Below are 21,667 nucleotides of genomic sequence, written 5' to 3'. Positions count from 1 at the left end.
TTTTACTTTTTTCTTGTTTTACTTGAAGATCTACAGCACTGATCGCTGCAATAATACATTACACTACCTAGGTAGTGTAACGTATTATAAACGGTCAGTGTGACGCTGAGAGTCACACTGACAGGAAGCTTATGAGGACCAGCCTCCGGCTGGTTCTCATAGACTGCTGTGCATGGCAGACCCGGGGGCTGTTGTATGGTCTCCGGTTTTGCCTTATAACCGATTGCAGCACCTGCAATCGGTCCCTGGGAAAGTTTGTTGTAGCAACAAACTTTCTAGTTTGTTGTAGTAACAAACTTTCCAGTTCGTTGCTACAACAAACTTTCCCTGCGATCACATGACCAGGACCTGAACCAATTAGGTCCCGGTCAGGTCTCCGGGACTAGAGGCAGGGGATAACAGCACGATCCGGGTGTCAGCGCTACTCTGAGACACCCGGATCGCGCTTTGAACACCCACCGTGAATTCACATCGGCGCTGCACAGAGTCCAGCAAGCGCCGACGTGAATTTACTGAGGGCGGTCGGGAAGCAGTTAAGCAACTTTTCAAATGATATACATTTTTTTTTATTTATTTTTTTACTATTTACGATACAACTGTACCCAATTGTTCTCTCTCAGCTGATTCAGCTAAACTGCCGGCTCGGCTGAGAGCGGGTCCTGTGTTTCTATGGCATACAGTATACAGCTAATATCGATCACATCTAAGTTCATTACTTAGAAATTGGCTGGATCCTGTGTTTCAGAGACAGGCAGGACTCGCTCTCTGCCGAACCGTTCGTTCAGCTGACCTGACAGAGTTGGCTTTGACGGCAAGATGCGGCTTCCATGTATCCTGTATCTATAGAAGCTGTATCTTAAAAAGTAAAAAAAATAATTAATTCAGAAGTTAATTGAAAAGTTACTTAAAATCACCTAAACATTTATTTAAAAATAAATTTAAAAAATAAAAATAGTAGTTCAAAAAGATGCACATAGCCTTTAACTGAACCATGCAATTTATGTTAGTTTTCTAAAAATCAGAGGCCCGGTTTCTTCTCATTTGTCAAAATGACCACATTGTACTTAACAAGCTTGCTTTAACCTAATACATCCGGATCGAGAAGTATTTCGCATAATCTTCATCATTTAACCACTCTACACCACCACAATGGATTGGAGACAAATCAATTAAGATGTGATTGAAGTTTAGACCTTCAGCTTGAACTCAAGGGTCTTAAAACTATTACATTAAAGAGGCTCTGTCACCAGATTATAAAATCCCTATCTCCTATTGAATGTGATCGGCGCTGCAATGTAGATAACCGCAAAGTTTTTATTTTTTTATTTTTTTTAAGAACGATCATTTTTGCTTAAGTTATGAGCAATTTTATATTTATGTAAATGAGCTTTTCAATGGACAACTGGGTGTGTTTTCCCGTTTTACCAACTGGGCGTGTATTGTGTTTTTACCAATTGGGCGTTGTGAATAGAAGTGTATGACGCTGACAAATCAGCGTCATACAATTCTCATCGTTCCCACCCAGCTTCTTTCACTGCAGACACACAGCGTGACGTCACCCACAGGTCCTTCAACCTTGGCGTCGGACGAGAGAAGACACATCGGCTCCAGGCGTCCGAGAGGGTACAGTTGAATCTGCAGCAGCATCACCGTGTTCAGGTAAGCATAGTAAACTCTCTAGAGACGAGCATATTACCCTCTCGGACGCCTGGAGCCGATGTATCTTCTCTCGTCCGAAGCCAAGGTTGAAGGACCTGTGGGTGACGTCACGCTGTGTGTCTGCAGTGAAAGAAGCTGGGTGGTAACGATGAGAATTGTATGACGCTGATTTGTCAGCGTCATACACTTCTATTCACAACGCCCAGTTGGTAAAAACACAATACACGCCCAGTTGGTAAAACGAAAAAAACACGCCCAGTTGTCCATTGAAAAGCTCATTTGCAAAAATTGAAAATTGCTCATAACTTGGGCAATAATGATCGTTTTTAAAAAAAATAAACATTGCTGTTATCTACATTGCAGCGCCGATCACATTCAATAGGAGATAGGGATTTTATAATCTGGTGACAGAGCCTCTTTAACAACATTTAAAGATATGCTTTAGACAGACCACGGGAACCTATAGTCTGGAGATGAATCATTGACTTCTAGTAAGCGAGTGTTCGAAAATGTCTCTTTGACCGTGTAGAGGTCACTGTGCAGGGAGGCGGAGGAGGTGAGCTGTGTTCATCACATCTTGCGAATGGTGGATCCTGTTTTATCTACCTTCACTATGGGATTGACGGAGACTGCATAGTGCTGTACTCCGCTATCTCTGGCAGTCCCAAACACAGTGAATGGAGCAGTGGCAGAGCATGCATAGTACTTCTTTATTCACATAAGGGAACGCTCGTTCTCATGATCAGTGGTCCCAGCGGTCAGACTCCCACAAATCAGACACTCAACACATATCCTGGGGAGATAATGAATGTTTTTGGGAAAACTCCTTTACCAAAAACAAAATATTCTGTCTAATGCCATCGTCACTCAGCAATTTCACTTTGAAATGACTTGATTTACAGGCAAAAGCAAACTTTAATAATACCACACTGAACTAAACAAATTATTGAAAAACATTAGGGCTTACATGAATGGTTCTCGTACCTTTTCACTGGACTATATATAACTTACCGAGTATTCCTTGTAATGATCTGTAATGCGCTGGCGCTCTCTTTCTTGAAGAATAACCGAGTACTCAGCGTGCTTGATAGGATATTCTTTTATCATGAGGTCAATTACTTCATCACTTCGTACAGCCGTCAGACCTTTGAAAACGGCAAGGGGAGATGAATCCGATAGTCTAGTAGCAGTTCAACCAGACATTGACATTATAAGACTTGATTAGTCTAAAGCAGGGCATACACTAGACTTCAGATGTCCGTTTTCTGATTAACTTGTTGTTCATGGTTGGTCTGTGAAAGTTGCTCTGCTGATCGATCTCCGTCTTGATCTGTGATCAGTGCTGGCCTAGGCTGGGCTTTTATTGATTAGGCGCACAGCTGCCGTTGGCATGAATGACTTTCCAAGTATTGCCAACAATTACATTCGACAATAAAACAAAAATCCAACATGAAAGGTCAACATTTCAACTGATATCTGACAACGGGCAAGGTGATAGCCGGCAAAAAAGTCAAAATTTGTATTTTTGGCCGTCTAAAAGTTTTAATGTATGGCCAATTTATGACGGAGAATAAATAGCGACATTATGAGAATTGCAATACCACATTATATAATAAGTGATTACTACAATTAAAGAGGCTCTGTCACCACATTATAAGTGCCCTATCTCCTACATAAGGAGATGGGCGCTATAATGTAGGTGACAGCAATGCTTTTTATTTAGAAAAACAAATCTATTTTTACCACGTTATTAGCGATTTTAGCTTTATGCTATTTCGTTTCTTAATGCCCAACTGGGCGTGTTTTTACTTTAGACCAAGTGGGCGTTGTACAGAGGAGTGTATGACGCTGACCAATCAGCGTCATGCACTCCTTTACATTCATTTAGTCAGCACATAGGGATCCTGCTAGATCAGTATGTGCGGTTTTATACTGACACATTAACATTACTGAAGTGTTTAGACAGTGAATACACATTCCTTCCAGCTAGGACGGGATGTCTATTCACAATCCCGACACTTCAGTAACATCTCTGTGGTACTTACAGCAGAGCAAGCGTAAATCTCGCGAGATCACGCTGTAAATGACAGCACAAACAAACATTACCGAAGTGTCGGGTTTGTGAATAGTCATCCCGTCCTGGCTGGAAGGAAAGTCTTTTTCACTGTCTAAACGTTAATCTGTCAGTATAAGACAGCACATACTGATCTAGCAGGATCCCTATGCACTGACTAAATGAATGGAGAGAAGTGTAGGACGCCGATTGGTCAGAGTCATACACTCCTCTGTACAACGCCCACTTGGTCTAAAGTAAAAACATGCCCAGTTGGGCATTAGGAAAGTAATTAGCATAAAGCTAAAATCGCTAATAATGTGGTAAAAATAGATAGTTTTTCTAAATAAAAAGCACTGCTATCACCTACATTATAGCGCCAATCTCCTTATGTAGGATAGGGCACTTATGATGTGGTGACAGAGCCTCTTTAAATGTGCAGTCCTGCTAAGTATAGCCATAGCAACTAAGTTTGTTAGTTTATTACCTTAACCCGTTGGTGCAGAATCACGTACAGGCACGGTATGAAATGAAGCCATTAGCGCATTGCACATAGGAGATTGTGCGGGTACAGAAGCTGTGCCCGCATGATCGCCACAGTAGCCCAGCCGTAACAGACAGCCGGGCTCGCGCTGCAACGGATAGGATTGGAGAAAACTCCAATCCCAGCCGTTTAACACCTTAAAGAGGCTCTGTCACCAGATTTTGCAACCCCTATCTGCTATTGCAGCAGATAGGCGCTGCAATGTAGATTACAGTAACGTTTTTATTTTTAAAAAACGAGCATTTTTGGCCAAGTTATGACCATTTTTGTAGTTATGCAAATGAGGCTTGCAAAAGTCCAAGTGGGTGTGTTTGAAAGTAAAAGTCCAAGTGGGCGTGTATTATGTGCGTACATCGGGGCGTTTTTACTACTTTTACTAGCTGGGCGTTCTGAAGAGAAGTATCATCCACTTCTCTTCAGAACGCCCAGCTTCTGCCAGATCACGCTGTGACGTCACTCACAGGTCCTGCATCGTGTCAGACGAGCGAGGACACATCGGCACCAGAGGCTTCAGTTGATTCTGCAGCAGCATCGGCGTTAGCAGGTAAGTCGATGTAGCTACTTACCTGCAAACGCTGATGCTGCTGCAGAATCAACTGTAGCCTCTGGTGCCGATGTGTCCTCGCTTTTCTGACACGATGCAGGACCTGTGAGTGACGTCACAGCGTGATCTGGCAGAAGCTGGGCGTTCTGAAGAGAAGTGGATGATACTTCTCATCAGAACGCCCAGCTAGTAAAAGTATTAAAAACGCCCCGATGTACGCACATAATACACGCCCACTTGGACTTTTGCAAGCCTCATTCGCATAACTACAAAAATGGTCATAACTTGGCCAAAAATGCTCGTTTTTAAAAAATAAAAACGTTACTGTAATCTACATTGCAGCGCCTATCTGCTGCAATAGCAGATAGGGGTTGCAAAATCTGGTGACAGAGCCTCTTTAAGTGCCGCGGTCAATAGCTACCCTAACATTTAAGTTGTTTGACAGAGAGAGGGAGCGCCCTCGGTCACAGATCGGCGACCCGCGAATGCAAATCGCCGACAGGTTGCCATGGCAGCCAGGGCCTCTCAAAGGCCCCCAGGTCTTCCCTGGCTGTATGCCTTTTAGTAGCGGCGCGATCGTAACTCGACCAGAGTAATAAAGTGAACTCATTAATTAAAGCGCCGGATGAACGCGGTACAAAAAATAAAAAAAAAATTCCAATCTCCCCATCAAAAAATGAAATCGTTAAATCAATAAGTCCCATGTACTCCAAAACGACACCAATGAAAAACTAAGTCTCATCCAGCACAAAAACAAGTTCTCATATGGCGTCAACATAAAAAATAAATAGTTACGGCTCTTAAAAAGCGGCGAAGCAAAAACAAATAATTTTCATTTAAAAGTGTTTTCATTGTGCAAAAGTGGTAAAACATAAAACACATTTGGTATCGCCGTAATCGAACTGACCCATAGAATAAAGTTAACATGTTAGGCCCCATGCACACGAATTGCGGCCGCAATTCCCCCGAAAATCCACAGAATTGCGGCCCCATTCATTCCTTCCTATGGGGCCATGCACACGACCGAGGTTTCCATGGTCTGCGCATGGCCCAGGAGCCTGGACCGCAGAAAGAACGGACATGTCTTATTACGGCCGTGTTCTGCAGTGCAGGCTCATAGCAAATAATGGCCACGGCCATGTGCACGGTCCGCGATTTGCAGGCGGCTCGCAGGTGACACTCCGCTGTCGGCCGACCTGAAAACCACGGCCGTGCACGAGGGATTATTTATACCGCATAGTAAATAGCAATAAATTTGAAACGCGAAAACCAATGCTGGAATAGCAGTTTTTTTTTTTGCAATTCCTTCCCTAAAATTTTTTTTTTATAAAAGATAAGCAATATAATATATACACCTAAAAATTGGCCCGCAAAAGACAAGCCCTCATATGGCTATATGGACATAAAAATAAAAATAAAAGTTATGACTCTTCGAAGGCGGGGGAGGGAAAAACGAAAAAAAAATGCTTGGTCCTTAAGGCCGAAATAGACCTAGTCCTTAAAGAGGCTCTGTCACCAAATTATAAGTGCCCTATTTCCTACATTAGGAGATGGGCGCTATAATGTAGGTGACAGCAGTGCTTCTTATTTAGAAAAACGATCTATTTTTACCACGTTAGGAGCGATTTTAGCTTTATTCTAATTCGTTTCTTAATGCCCAACTGGGCGTGTTTTTACTTTAGACCAAGTGGGCGTTGTACAGAGGAGTGTATGACCAATCAGCGTCATGCACTTCTCTCCATTCATTTAGTCAGCGCAGTGACACTGCGTTGTTCACCATGTGCTGTCTTATACGGACACATCGCTGTTCTCAGCAGCATGCAATGACGTCTGTGCATGCCAAAACTGTATTTATTTGTGCTTTAGTTATAAAATGAATATATATAGGATATAATAATTTATTAAAACCAGTCCCTGTATACCTGCTTTTACATGGGCATTTCTATGGGCTAACCATGGCAACAAGCCACATAATGTCAATCGGCCCAGAAATGTAGTTGAAAGATGATGTCTGATCACTGTATGAACTACTGTCGTGTGCACGAGGCCGAAGGCTACATTCACCAGACAGTGAAAAACAGGCGTGACACGGCCGTTTTCAGAACAATGAAGTTCTATGGGTGTATTCACTTGGCCATTTATTTAACGGCCCTTGAGTAATGGATGTAAAAACATAGGACATGTCCCATTTCTGCCCATTGTCACGGCCAAATGGCTCCCATAGAAGTTAATGGATCAATCTATGACCGGCTGTTTTTTGGGAAACAGTCCTTGTAATGGCGGGTAAAAACGGATCGTGGCCGAGGACTCCCCGCACACAGCGCTGCTTTGAGCGCTGAGCCCAGGGAAGCCCTTGACATTACTGACCATATAAAGGACAGTGATATCAGGCTTTCAACAATGGAATCCCCGGCCAGAGCATCGCAAGATATCTGGCAGGGGACTCCTGTCTTGTAGATAGCACCCCTCTGCCTGAAGATAGCATAGCAACCCCCCATCCCCGTAGATAGCGCCACTGTAGCTCCCTGTAGGGGAGGAATTCCTGGATACCAGACCCCGCTCTGGCAGGGGATTCTGCTCCTGCAGAAGCCCCCGGCGTCACTATCCATATATGGACAGGAACATCAAGGGGTTACTCCTGGAGCAGAAAAAAACCCTGGCCCGCTCCGGTAGGGGTTTCCCCTCTCCTGACGTCACTGTCCATATATGGACAGAGACGTCAAGGGCTGAGTCTATGAGCAGAATCCCCGGCCAGAGGGATTCTACTCCTACAGTGAGCTATCTACAAGGGGGGTGTTCGCTACGTGTGGGCTCTGTGGTACTATCTACAGAGACATTGCAGCACTAACTACATGGGCATTGTGGGATTTTTAAGAGGGTTGGGACAAAAAAATAAATAATCTGACAAGTGTAATCCATTTTTTTTGTTGGGGTGAGGGGGGCCGTGTGCCGTCGTCCACGGGGGGGGGGCCGTGTGCTGTCGTCCACGGGGGGGGGGGGGGCCGTGTGCCATCATCTACAGGGGGGGGCCGTGTGCCATCATCTACAGGGGGGGGGCCGTGTGCCATCATCTACAGGGGGGGGGCCGTGTGCCATCATCTACAGGGGGGGGCCGTGTGCCATCATCTACAGGGGGGGCCGTGTGCCATCATCTACAGGGGGGGGCCGTGTGCCATCATCTACAGGGGGGGGGCCGTGTGCCATCATCTACAGGGGGGGGGCCGTGTGCCATCATCTACAGGGGGGGGGCCGTGTGCCATCATCTACAGGGGGGGGGCCGTGTGCCATCATCTACAGGGGGGGGGCCGTGTGCCATCATCTACAGGGGGGGGGGCCGTGTGCCATCATCTACAGGGGGGGGGCCGTGTGCCATCATCTACAGGGGGGGGGCCGTGTGCCATCATCTACAGGGGGGGGGCCGTGTGCCATCATCTACAGGGGGGGGGCCGTGTGCCATCATCTACAGGGGGGGGGCCGTGTGCCATCATCTACAGGGGGGGGGCCGTGTGCCATCATCTACAGGGGGGGGGCCGTGTGCCATCATCTACAGGGAGGGGGCCTGTGTGCCATCATCTACAGGGAGGGGGCCTGTGTGCCATCATCTACAGGGGGGGGGCTGTGTGCCATCATCTACGGGGGGGGGCTGTGTGCCATCATCTACAGGGGGGGGGCTGTGTGCCATCATCTACAGGGGGGGGGGCTGTGTGCCATCATCTACAGGGGGGGGCTGTGTGCCATCATCTACAGGGGGGGGCTGTGTGCCATCATCTACAGGGGGGGGCTGTGTGCCATCATCTACAGGGGGGGGCTGTGTGCCATCATCTACAGGGGGGGGCTGTGTGCCATCATCTACAGGGGGGGGCTGTGTGCCATCATCTACAGGGGGGGGCTGTGTGCCATCATCTACAGGGGGGGGCTGTGTGCCATCATCTACAGGGGGGGGCTGTGTGCCATCATCTACAGGGGGGGGCTGTGTGCCATCATCTACAGGGGGGGGCTGTGTGCCATCATCTACAGGGGGGGGCTGTGTGCCATCATCTACAGGGGGGGGCTGTGTGCCATCATCTACAGGGGGGGGCTGTGTGCCATCATCTACAGGGGGGGCTGTGTGCCATCATCTACAGGGGGGGGCTGTGTGCCATCATCTACAGGGGGGGGCTGTGTGCCATCATCTACAGGGGGGGGCTGTGTGCCATCATCTACAGGGGGGGGGGCTGTGTGCCATCATCTACAGGGGGGGGGGCTGTGTGCCATCATCTACAGGGGGGGGGGCTGTGTGCCATCATCTACAGGGGGGGGCTGTGTGCCATCATCTACAGGGGGGGCTGTGTTCCATCATCTACAGGGGGGCTGTGTTCCATCATCTACAGGGGGGCTGTGAAACAATCATGGCAATGACCTTCCTTTGGGTGTTTTCAGGGGGTTGGGACAAAAAAAAAAAAAACCTGACAATTGAAATTTATTCGTTTACTTAACGGATGTAAAATGGACGTCAAACGGCACTTAAAAACAGACAGACTGACTGGAAATGGATGAAAATTTGGAGATACACCGATACTTGATCAGTTTTTTATGGCCATTTTTTTTCAGTCGTGTGACTATAGCTAAAGTACAATTTTTCCTATTTACTTTCCTTCCCTTTTAGGCCCACGCCTTGGTATCAGACTGCATCAAAATGGCACATGTGAAAGTTCTCTGAAGGGGGTTTACACCAGACGATTATCGAGCAAATGAGCGTTCATAGAACGCTCGTTGCCGATAATTGCCCTGCGTAAACAGGGGAACAATCAGCAGACGAACGAGCAAACGTTGCTCGATAATCTGCTGGTCGTACCGTTTTAAAAAAAGTTAAATATTATCAATGCCCTCAGCACATCTCCTTGTGTAAGGGTCTGTGCACATGAGAACTGTCTTTTACGTCTGAAAAGACAGACAGTTTTCAGGAGAAAACAGCTGCGTCGTTTCAGACGTAAAATCTCCTCCTCGCATTATGCGAGGCGTCTTTGACGCCCGTAATCTTGAGCTGCTCCTCATTGACTTCAATGAAGAACGGCTCAAATTACGTTGCAAAGAAGTGTCCTGCACTTCTTTGCCGAGGCAGTCAATTTACGCGTAGTTGTTTGACAGCTGTCAAACGACGACGCGTAAATGACAAGTGGTCGGCACAGTACGTCGGCAAACCCATTCAAATGAATGGGCAGATGTTTGCCGACGTATTGGAGCCCTATTTTCAGATGTAAAACGAGGCATAATACGCCTCGTTTACGCCTGAAAATAGATCGTGTGAACCCAGCCTAAATAGGGAGACGCGCTGCCGACAATGTATAGGGACGAGCGATCGGAGTAACGACGCCTCGTCCCCATCAATAGCTCCGTGTAAAAATAAAAACCACAGTTATCTACAGGGTGGCCCATTAATATGGATACACCTAAATAAAATGGGAATGGTTGGTGATATTAACTTCCTGTTTGTGGCACATTAGTATATGGGAGGGGGGAAACGTTTCAAGCTGGGTGTTGACCATGGCGGCCATTTTGAAGTGGGCCATTTTGTATCCAACTCATTTTTTCAATGGGAAGAGGGTCATGTGACACATCAAACTTATCGAGAATTTCACAAGAAAAACAATGGTGTGCTTGGTTTTAACGTTACTTTATTCTTTCATGAGTTATTTACAAGTTTCTGATAAAGATAGTGGGGCCATTCTTCATCAATGGAAACCTCAAGGCCAGGGGATATCTGAAATTGCTACATGATGATGTGTTTCCCTCTTTATGCACTGACGCTGGCACGTTCCCTGAGTTTTTCCAGCAAGATGGTGCACCACCACATTATGGGTGTCAGGTCCGACCATTCCTAGATGAACAGTTTCCTGGAAAGTGGATTGGTCGTCGTGGGCCAGTTGAATGGCCCCCTAGGTCTCCCGATCTGACCCCCATAGACTTTTATCTTTGGGGTCATCTGAAGGCAATTGTCTATGCTGTGAAGATCCGAGATGTGCAGAAACTGAAACTACGGATACTTGAAGCCTGTGCTAGCATTTCTTCTGCGGTGTTGCTATCAGTGTGTGTGAAGAGTGGGAGAAGAGTGTTGCATTGACAATCCAACACAATGGGCAGCACTTTGAACACATTTTATAAGTGGTCAGAAACTTGTAAATAACTCATGAAAGAATAAAGTAACGTTAAAACCAAGCACACCTTTGTTTTTCTTGTGAAATTCTCGATAGGTTTGATGTGTCACATGACCCTCTTCCCATTGAAAAAACGAAAGTTGGATACAAAATGGCCAACTTCAAAATGGCCACCATGGTCAACACCCAGCTTGAAAATTTCCCCCCTCCCATATACTAATGTGCCACAAACAGGAAGTTAATATCACCAACCATTCCCATTTTATTTAGGTGTATCCATATAAATGGCCCACCCTGTACATTACAGCGCCTTTCACATTATGCAGGAGATAGGGCACTTATAATCCGGTAACAGAGCCTCTAAATCACACATAGGCCTGATTAGCCCTTTTCAAGCTAAACATCATTTAAAGGAAATGTGTCGCTAGAAATAAAAAATTTTTTTTTTCAGTTAAACAATCATTATTTAAGTGATTACACATTGTTTTAATTTTTTCACAAGTCAGGAAATATTATAAATTAGATTCTAATTTCCATGTGCTGGCCACTAGAGGGAGCAGTTCCCAAAATTGCAGCTTGGTCAATGTGGTAAAGCAACCTCATTGCTTTATGCTGCAAATTTGGGGTAGACACACTCTCTCCAGTGTCCTCACACAATCCCCCCTCCCTTATTCTGGCTAGTGCCAGGAGAAGGAGGGGTTTGAACCTTCAAACCTCCTACACTGTGTGCCGCCATTTTCTGAGCGACCGCACAGTATAGGATTAGATACAGTGCTCAGACGACAGTATAACACGAACATAATACAAACATCACATACACGAACATAAATTACCTTCTCCTGCCGCCGCATCCGCTCCTATTCGTTACGCCTTCGCTTCCTTGAACATATGGCAGAAGCCGCAGCCGGAAGTCGTCATCTTACTGTCCGGCAACAGCTTCCGGTCCACATGAAAATGGCGCCGGATTTCGCTCTGCGAACGAGCTTCGTTTTGGTCTGTGCGTGAGTGGCACATGCGCCGTTCCAACACAGACGGCGTTTGCTTCAGAGAATGGAACGGCTCCCGTTCGCAGTCTCTATGGAGTTGTATGTGCCATATTCCATCTCTGCATGTGTCGTTAATCGACACATACAGAGATGAAAAAAATGGCAGCCCCCATAGAGAAGTAAAAGTAAGAACAAAGTAAAAAGTAGAACATGAGAACACAAATCAAATTTATGGTAAGATCATATTAAAAGCAATATGATATAAAAAAAAAAAAAAAAAAAAAAAGATTCATGACACCTTCCCTTTAAGGGCGTCTATACACATTGCGGCAGCTTGCCGTGTGGTTAGAAAGACGTTCTTAGGCCCTGTGCACACAGTTTTTTGTGAGTTTTTTGACGCGGAAACCGCGCCGCAAAACTCCTCGAAAACCGCCCGAAAATGCCTCCCATTGATTTAAGTGGGAGTTGGACGAGTTTATTTACCGCGAGTAAAAAAAACACGTCGCGGTAAAAAGAAGCGTCACGACCCATCTTGAGGCGGTTTCCGCCTCCAAAACCCCATTTCAAATCAGTCAGAAAGAGGGAAAAAACGCCTCGACGAGTGTTTTGACAAGTTTTTGTCAAACCACTGTGCAAAAACCGTCTGGAGCAGTATTTGCAGGAGGAATTTTCCTCCTGCAAAAAACTGTGTGAACACAGCCTAAGGCCCCATGCACACGAACGTGTTTTTGCGTCCGCAATTTCCCCAAAAATCCACGGGAGAATTGCGGACCCATTAATTTCTATGGGCCCATACACACTATCCGTGTTTTCACGGGTCACCGCATGTCCGCAAATCTGTGCCGCACAAACTCAGGACATGTCTTATTACGGCCCGCAAATTCGATGCGGACATGCCCATAGAAGTCAATGGGCCCGTGGAAAATGCGGGTACACTTCCGTGTGTCAACCGCAGTTTGCGGATTTGCGGAAGTGTTGCTAGGCGACGACCGGGAATGAGTTCTGTCGTCATCCTGTTTTACCTAGGCTTTTTTTTTTTTATCCGCATTTTGCGGATTACATACGGATGAACTGCGGAGGACATTTCACGGAACACGGTCCTGGAATTTGCGGAACAGAAAAACACTACGGTCGTGTGCAGGAGGCCTTAGGGTATCAGAAAAAGTATTCGGCACACAGTCGTGGGTTTTAAATTCTTTGAATTTATTGCATTAGATGCCAGGGGTTTGGTGCGTGCAACGTTTCGGTCAAAGGACCTTCGTCAGGCACTATAAGTGTACAGAACAATACACGTAAGTATATTAGCATCATATACATATATGAACCATAAAAGTAACATATACCATGACATAAGTGAGAAATAAAAATACAATTTGAAGCAACAAACGTAAATAATAAAGTTAAAACAAGAACAGGCTCTAAGGAACAACACATGTGAGATTCCTACATTGTACATGATATACATATCATAAAGTAGTAAACTTCAATATTGCGTGTAAATGGATGGATGACATCCTAATCCTTGGCACAACATCACGATATGGTCAGACGTATGGTATAAAATAGAATGTCTCCCAGAGGTCTAGATAATGCACAGCAGAATTTAATAAAATCGACAATATCCATCTTAATACTCCATGCTGCACAAATCCCTGACAGAAGAATATACATTGGTGAAAGGTTCTGTAGATGCTTTTATTCCACACGAGAAATATCTAGACTTCAGTATTTAAAGAGGCTCTGTCACCAGATTTTGCAACCCCTATCTGCTATTGCAGCATATAGGCGCTGCAATGTAGATTACAGTAACGTTTTTATTTTTTTTAAAACGAGCATTTTTGGCCAAGTTATGACCATTTTTATATTTATGCAAATGAGGCTAGCAAAAGTCCAAGTGGGCGTGTATTATGTGCGTACATCGGGGCGTTTTTACTACTTTTACTAGCTGGGCGTTCTGACGAGAAGTATCATCCACTTCTCTTCAGAACGCCCAGCTTCTGGCAGTGCAGACACACAGCGTGTTCTCGAGAGATCATGCTGTGACGTCACTCACTTCCTGCCCCAGGTCCTGCATCGTGTTGGCCACATCGGCACCAGAGGCTACAGTTGATTCTGCAGCAGCAGCATCAGCGTTTGCAGGTAAGTAGCTACATCGACTTACCTGCAAACGCCGATGCTGCTGCAGAATCATCTGTAGCCTCTGGTGCCGATGTGTCCTCGCTCGTCTGACACGATGCAGGACCTGGGGAAGTGACGTCACAGCGTGATCTCTCGAGAACACGGCTGTGTCTGCACTGCCAGAAGCTGGGCGTTCTGAAGAGAAGTCGATGATACTTCTCGTCAGAACGCCCAGCTAGTAAAAGTAGTAAAAACGCCCCGATGTACGCACATAATACACGCCCACTTGGACTTTTACTTTAAACATGCCCACTTGGACTTTTGCAAGCCTCATTTGCATAAATACAAAAATGGTCATAACTTGACCAAAAATGCTCGTTTTTTAAAAATAAAAATGTTACTGTAATCTACATTGCAGCGCCTATCTGCTGCAATAGCAGATAGGGGTTGCAAAATCTGGTGACAGAGCCTCTTTAAGTCTTGTGCCGTGACGGGGGCGTGTCCTACTGAAGGGGAACCACAGTAGCGCAGATCTGGTAGGTTCTGACAGCGCCGACCATCTGGACACACCAGCGACCAGTGGGAACGAGGTAAGACTATAATAGTCTTGTACTCACTGCAGTTCTTTTACCCAGTTACACCTGGGAGACGGTAGAAAGCAGCATACTCACCATATATTGCCTAACTTGTTCATCTAGATAGTTTAAAGGAGTGATACTTCTATCTGATAGCACACCAGCAGCCTTCAGCAAATAAGTGCATGGGATACCTGATCTCTAAAAGACTTACTAGGTTAGCTAAGTTACTATGCGTTCTCTGCCCGCTTGACTATAAAACATCAATGTGTCGTACAAGTTATTATACCTACAGAACATCAAATGCACGATGTTTTCCCTGCTATGTTTTCTTTCCTTAAAGGGGTTGTCCCAAGTTGATAAATGGTGCTAGTTAGCTCCCCCATGTAAAAATAAGAAGAATTCGAATTACCTGTCCGTCGTCCAGCGATGTCGTTTTCTTGATATCGTTGATTGAAGTTGCGGTCGGTCCCTCTTTGTATCCTGCTCGTTGCCTAGGTTCCCGGCCACCGCTATTTACCTTTAGCGGTGGCCGCGCATGCGTAATGACATCCTCTGCGTCCGGAGCAGAGGATGTCATTTACTCATGAACGCGCATCTCGGCGCATGCGCAGGAGATGCAAGGAGATGAAGTGGAAGGCACCCGTCGCGAGAAGTCTGCGCTCCGCTAAAGGTAAGTGTGTGTGTGTGTGTGTGTGTGTGTGTGTGTCTGTGTTTGTGTATATATGGGTGTGTTTGTGTATATGTGTGTGTGTTTATGTGTGAGTGTATATATGGGTGTATTTGTGTGTATATGTTTGTGTATATTTTTGTGTATATTTGTGTGTGTGTATATATGGGTGTGTTTGTGTATATGTTTGTGTGTGTGTGTGTTTTTGTATATGTGTGGGTTTGTGTATGTGTTTATGTATATATGGGTGTGTTTGTGTACATATGTTTGTGTGTATATGTTTGTGTGTATATGTGTGTGTGCTTTTTTGGTGTGTTTATGTGTGTGTGTTTGTGTATATATGGGTGTGTTTGTGTATATGTGTGTGTTTGTGTATATATGTATATGTTTGTGTATATGTGGGTTTGTTTGTGTACATGTGTTTGTGTATATGTTTGTGTGTATATGTGTGTTTGTGTATAGGTTTGTGTGTGTGTTTATGTGTGTGTGTGTTTGTGTATGTGGGTGTGTTTGTGCATATGTTTGTGTGTATATGTTTGTGTGTTTTTGTATATGTATATGTGTGTGTATATGTGTGTGTTTGTGTATATATGGGTGTGTTTGTGCATATGTGTATATGTATGCATATGTGTGTGTGTATATGTGTGTGTGTTTGTGTATATATGGGTGTGTTTGTGCATATGTGTATAGGTTTGTGTGTATATGTTTGTGTGTGTTTTTGTATACGTGTGTGTTTGTGTATATATGTGTGTGTGTATATATGTTTGTGTATATATGGGTGTGTTTGTGTACATGTGTGTGTGTATATGTGTGTGTGTATATGTGTGTGTGTATATGTGTGTGTGTATATGTGTGTGTGTATATGTGTATATGTGTGTGTGTATATGTGTTTATGTGTGTGTTTGTGTAATATATGGGTGTGTGTTTATATGTGTTTGTGTATATGTTTGTGTGTGGTTGTTTGTGTGTGTGTAGGTGAGTATAAGTATCGGTATTGTTCACATTGATAACTGTTTTTTTATGTTGTTGCAGATTTTGATGTACCGATTGGACTACGTCTTTCGATTCGTTGGACTACTGCGTAGATCTACGTTTTTTGAAAATTTTAATAAAATGGTTAACGAGGGTTTTGTTGGGGATTTCTTATTTCAATAAAAAAAAATTGTCTTTGTATTTTTTTTTCAAACTTTATTAGGGCCTAGATAATGGCAGTTGGCTGATTGACAGCGTCCATTATTAAGGCGGTACTTAGTGTTAGCCGGTGCAGAGGCTAGCACTAACCACCCATTATTACCCCGGTACCCACCACCACCAGGGGTGCCGGGAAGAGCTTGGTACGATCCAGTACCCGACCATCTGTTGTGATGGTCGGGTACTGGGGCGGCCGTAGGCTGGTATTATGAGGCTGGGAAGGGCCAAAAACAGTGGACCTTCCCACCCTTGTAATGCTAGGCTGCTGCTGCTGTGTTGTATCGGGCTGGTTATAAAAATGGGGGGGAATACTTTTTCTAATACGATTGGGTTGGGACCCTATTCGTGCACCTCCTCTGGTCTAGTGCACTCTGAACCAATCTCTAACAGCCTAAGGGTATGTTCACACGTACACGTCCGTTATGGCTGAAATTACGGAGCTGTTTTCAGGAGAAAATACCGTAATTTCAGCCATAATGGCATGTGCAGGCGTCTTTCGCTGCATCCATAATTGGTGCTATTTTTCCATGGAGTCTATGGAAAACGGCTCCATTTATGTCTGAAGTAGTGACAGGCACTTCTTTGACGTGGGCGTCTTTTTTACGCGCCGCCTTTTGACAGCAGCGCGTAAAAAAAATTACCGTCGGCACAGAACATCGTAAAGCCCATTCAAATGAATGGGCAGATGTTTGCCGGCACTTTGGAGCCGTATTTTCCACCGTAATTCGGGGCTAAAACGCCCGAATTACGTCCATAAATAGTGTGTGTGAACCCAGCCTAACAGTGGGATTTAAAAATCCTAAATTAGATTAGAAAGAAAACAATGAGTATACCAGTCTGTCAAGAGCTAAAAAGTCATTTCCAAAAGGCCTATTAGCCAGGCCAATGATCAGGCAAACTAGCGCTCATATGAACGCTCGTTCTTGATCATTGATGTGTAATAAGGGCAACGATCAGCCGATGAATGAAAAAACGCTCGTTCATCGGCAGCTCTCTTCTTCGGTCAGTTCGCACAGAGTTTATTGCAGGTAGAATATTCTGCCAGGATAAATCGGCTCTGGATTTTTTAAGTGGATTTGTGCCACACGCGTTTGACGCGTTTTTTTAGACTTTTTTTTTTTTTACCTCTTTCTTAAACAGGTTGTGGAAAAAAAAAACGCAGGCAGTTTTTGCCAAAAACCACGTAAAAAAAACGGCGTTTTATTCAGTCTTCCATTGACTTCAACGGGGTTTTTGAGGCAGAAAACTCCTCAAGATAGGTCAGGTAGCCTTTTTTTTTAAAAAAAAACAAAAAAACAAAAACCCTGACTCCCATTGAAATCAATGGGAAGAGATTTGGGGTATTTTTTGGTTTGGATTCCGACGCTGTTTCCGCGTCAAATAACCCAACAGGGCCTTATGCAGAATTAAAAATGATCGTTGTCAGCAGCATATCTCCATGTGTAATCAGGGCAATGCTCTGTCGACATGATGAAAATGTATATGGACGAGCGATCAGAGTAACTAGCGCTCGTCCATATACATATCCAATCATTGCTCCGTGTGTTAGGAGCAAACGATCAGTCCCATTGATCGACGCCCATCTCGGGCCATGTAATAGTACCTTAAAGGGAATGTGTCGCTAGAAAAATTAATTTCGAGATGAAAAAAAAAAAATGGCAGCCCCCATAGAGAAGTAAAATAAAGAAAAAAGAAAAAAGTACAACAAAGACAAATAAATACAATTTATTTTAATGACATACTAAAGGCAATAACATAAAAAAAAAAATTTTCGTGACACCTTCCCTTTAAGGCTAAAGGACTCCAGCTAACCATCTCGAGTGATAGTCTCCAAAAAGAGAAAATGTAGTGAATCTTCCCTATTGGCCAGCATACCATGAGAGATATTTGCAAAAAACTACTGCTAACCAATCGGAACTTAAAGAGGCTCTGTCACCACATAAGTGCCCTATCTCCTACATAAGGAGATGGGCGCTATAATGTAGGTGACAGTAATGCTTTTTATTTCGAAAAACGATCTATTTTAAACCACTTTATGACAGATTTTTAGCTTTATGCTAATGAGTTTCTTAATGCCCAAGTGGGCGTTTTTTTACGTTAGACCAAGTGGGCTTTGTACAGAGGAGTCAGCGTCATGCACTTCTCTCCATTAATTTACACTGCACTAGCTATATAGGTATATCGCTAGTGCAGTCACTTACACAAACACTAACATTACTGCAGTGTCCTGATAATGACTATACATCACTACCAGCCTGGACGTGATGTTTATTCAGAATCCTGACCACTTCTGAATAATTTCTGTGACGTTCCAGCAAGGCAAGCGTAATCTTGCGAGATTACGATGTAACTTGTCATTTCAAACGAGATTATGCCTGCCTTGCTGGAATCTCACAGAGACGCTACAGACATGTCAGGATTCTGAATAAACATCACATCCAGGCTATAACTATATCGCTAGTGCAGTGTAAATGAATAGAGAGAAGTGCATGACGCTGATTGGCCAGCAACATACACTCCTCTGTACAACGCCCACTTGGGCATTAAGAAACTCATTAGCATAAAGCTCATAAAGTGGTTTAAAATAGATCGTTTTTCGAAATAAAAAGCATTACTGTCACCTACATTATAGCGCTGACCTCCTTATATAGGAGATAGGGCACTTATAATGTGGTGACAGAGCCTCTTTAAAGGCTCATCTCACATTTGGCAAAAAAAATATTAGGATAACCCCAAACGTTTTGGGATGTTCAGTGATCTAAGGAGGCAAACATTGAACAATTTAGAAGGCATGAGTCTTATTACATCTGGCGTAAAATATATGAAATTATTTTAAAACCCCAGTAATTCCTCCATTAACCCCTTAAAGAGGCTCCGTCACCACATTATAAGTACCATATCTTGTACATAATGTGATCGGCGCTGTAATGTAGATTACAGCAGTGTTTTTTATTTAGAAAAACAATAATTTTTGACGAAGTTATGACCTATTTTATATTTATGCTAATGAGTTTCTTAATGGAGAACTGGGAGCGTTTTACTTTTTGACCAAGTGGGCGTTGTGGAGAGAAATGTATGACGCTGACCAATCAGCGTCATACACTTCTCCCCATTCATTTACACGGAATATAGTGATCTTATTACATCACTATGTGCAGCCACATACACACACATTAACGTTACTCAAGAGTCCTGACAGTGACTATACATTACCTCCAGCCAGGACGTGAGGTCTATTCAGAATCCTGACATTTCTGTAGCGTCTGTAGTGTCGTATTTACAGAAAGGCAAGAGTAATCTCATTTTAAATCATCTCTCGCGATGTCAAAGTTGGAAAAAAAAACAAACAGATTCCTCAATTGTTTTTTGGGTTTCGTTTTTACGGTTTCACCGTGCGGTAGAAAAGACAACTTAAACTTTATTCTGTGGCTCAAAACGATTACGGTGATACGAAATGTATATAGTTATATATATATTTTACTACTTTTAGAGAAAAAAAAAAGGTTTAAAAAAAAAAAAATTGTGTCTCCATAACTTTTATTTTTTCATTAGTTGAGCGGTGTAACGGATCATTTTTTGCGGGTCGAGCTGGACTTTACCGGTATTATTGTTTTTGGTACATATGATTTTTTTCATCACTATTTCTTACAATTTTTTTGAGAGCCAAGTTCATTTTGGTGTTTTAAAGGTTTTATTTTTTTACGGCTTTCACCGTGCGCTACTAATTTTGTTAACTTTATTTTTACATTACTTTAGAGGAAAAATGAGGAGTTTCTTCTAACTTATTTTCCTCAGATGCGATTGTCCGCAGCATTTAAGGGGTTAAATAGCGAACGCTGTTCCTGACATTTGGTCCCAGGTGGCGGCTGTAAAACACAGCAGACACCCGCAGCGTATGGAGTGTGCTCGTATGAGTGCGCTCCATATATTCTCTCCAGCACTACGACGTACCAGACACGTCGTTATGCGGGAAGGGGTTAATATTCCTGTGTCAATTTATTCTATCCCATACTGCAATATTCGCACAAACATAATTGCAATAGAACAGGCATGTTGGGTCCCGCCTGCTAGTGAGGACCCTACCATCAATTGCAAATGGAAGGGATTAGGAAGAAATCTTCCAGATTTCTACAAGTCCGTTACGAACACCTAGAGATCCTGGAAACACTATAGGTAAGGCCTCATGCAGACGGCTGTAGCCGTGTGCATTTGCAGTGATTACGGCAAAGATGACAGCGGAGTGTCATCCGCGTCCCATCCGCAATCACGGGCCACGCTCATAGATGTGCATTTGTTTCAATGGGAACAGACCACAACTGCAGACTGTAAAATTACTTGTCCTGAGTTTTTACAGTCCACAATTGCAGCCACAAACGTCTGTGTAAACCACGGTCGTGTGCATGGGCCCATAGATATGAATGGGTCCACAAAAAAATCTACATTTTTTTCGGATGAATTTCGGACGCAGAAACACCTTCGTGTGCATGAGGCCTTTGTCTTGCTGATCAGCTCACAAAAATATTGCAGGCGATGTGTATGCTTATTTGAGTGTGTACAAGCTCCCTTTAAAAAAAAAATAAAAAAAATGATTAAAGAGGCCACAGACCTGTCTTGTAGTGATAAAATTGTAGTAATAGCAAAAAACGGGATAAAACGGCGCTGCTTATAAAAGGTACGGTTTATTGGAAAGAATGCTACGCGTTTCGGTGCCGGACCGGCGTCTTCATCAGGCATGTCGCAGGGTTAAAATACACAAGTATATATACCTAATAGCATAGGTAAAACAAAAACTGATTGGACCAGTTCAGACCAGCCTCCTGATCCAAAACCGCCAAAACCAGCAGGTCAAAGTTCAGACATTGAAACAATTATATAAAACCAAAGTAAAAACAAAGCACTACATCATGTGACAGGGAAATAATATATGACAAAGTAGTTAAAATCGGTATATCAAACATAAGGCTGGTCTGAACTGGTCCAATCAGTTTTTGTTTTACCTATGCTATTGGGTATATATACTTGTGTATTTTAACCCTGCGACATGCCTGATGAAGACGCCGGTCCGGCGCCGAAACGCGTAGCATTCTTTCCAATAAACCGTACCTTTTATAAGCAGCGCCGTTTTATCCCGTTTTTTGCTATTACTACAATATTACATTGGCATCTCCACGGGGATTGCGTCTGGGATTGGCA

General features: G+C 43.9%; 1 protein-coding gene across 6 annotated transcripts in view; it reads right to left on the bottom strand.

The window, feature by feature from the left end:
• PHF10 (PHD finger protein 10) overlaps nt 1–21,667 on the bottom strand; it is a 243,444-nt gene that overhangs the window by 130,482 nt on the left and 91,295 nt on the right. For all 6 annotated transcript variants that reach the window (XR_012883215.1, XM_075862734.1, XM_075862732.1 and 3 more), the window contains exon 5: nt 2,671–2,804. Coding sequence is in view for 5 of the 6 variants with exons in the window: in XM_075862734.1 (XP_075718849.1) it covers nt 2,671–2,804 (134 nt within the window). In the remaining variant the exon portion in view is untranslated. The remainder of the gene's footprint in view (nt 1–2,670; nt 2,805–21,667) is intronic.

The sequence above is a fragment of the Rhinoderma darwinii genome, chromosome 4 (assembly GCF_050947455.1).
Source record: "Rhinoderma darwinii isolate aRhiDar2 chromosome 4, aRhiDar2.hap1, whole genome shotgun sequence".
NCBI classification, from domain to species: domain Eukaryota; kingdom Metazoa; phylum Chordata; class Amphibia; order Anura; family Rhinodermatidae; genus Rhinoderma; species Rhinoderma darwinii.
The sequence above is the reverse complement of the archived record's forward strand: the minus strand, read 5'-3'. Positions and strand labels throughout refer to the sequence as shown.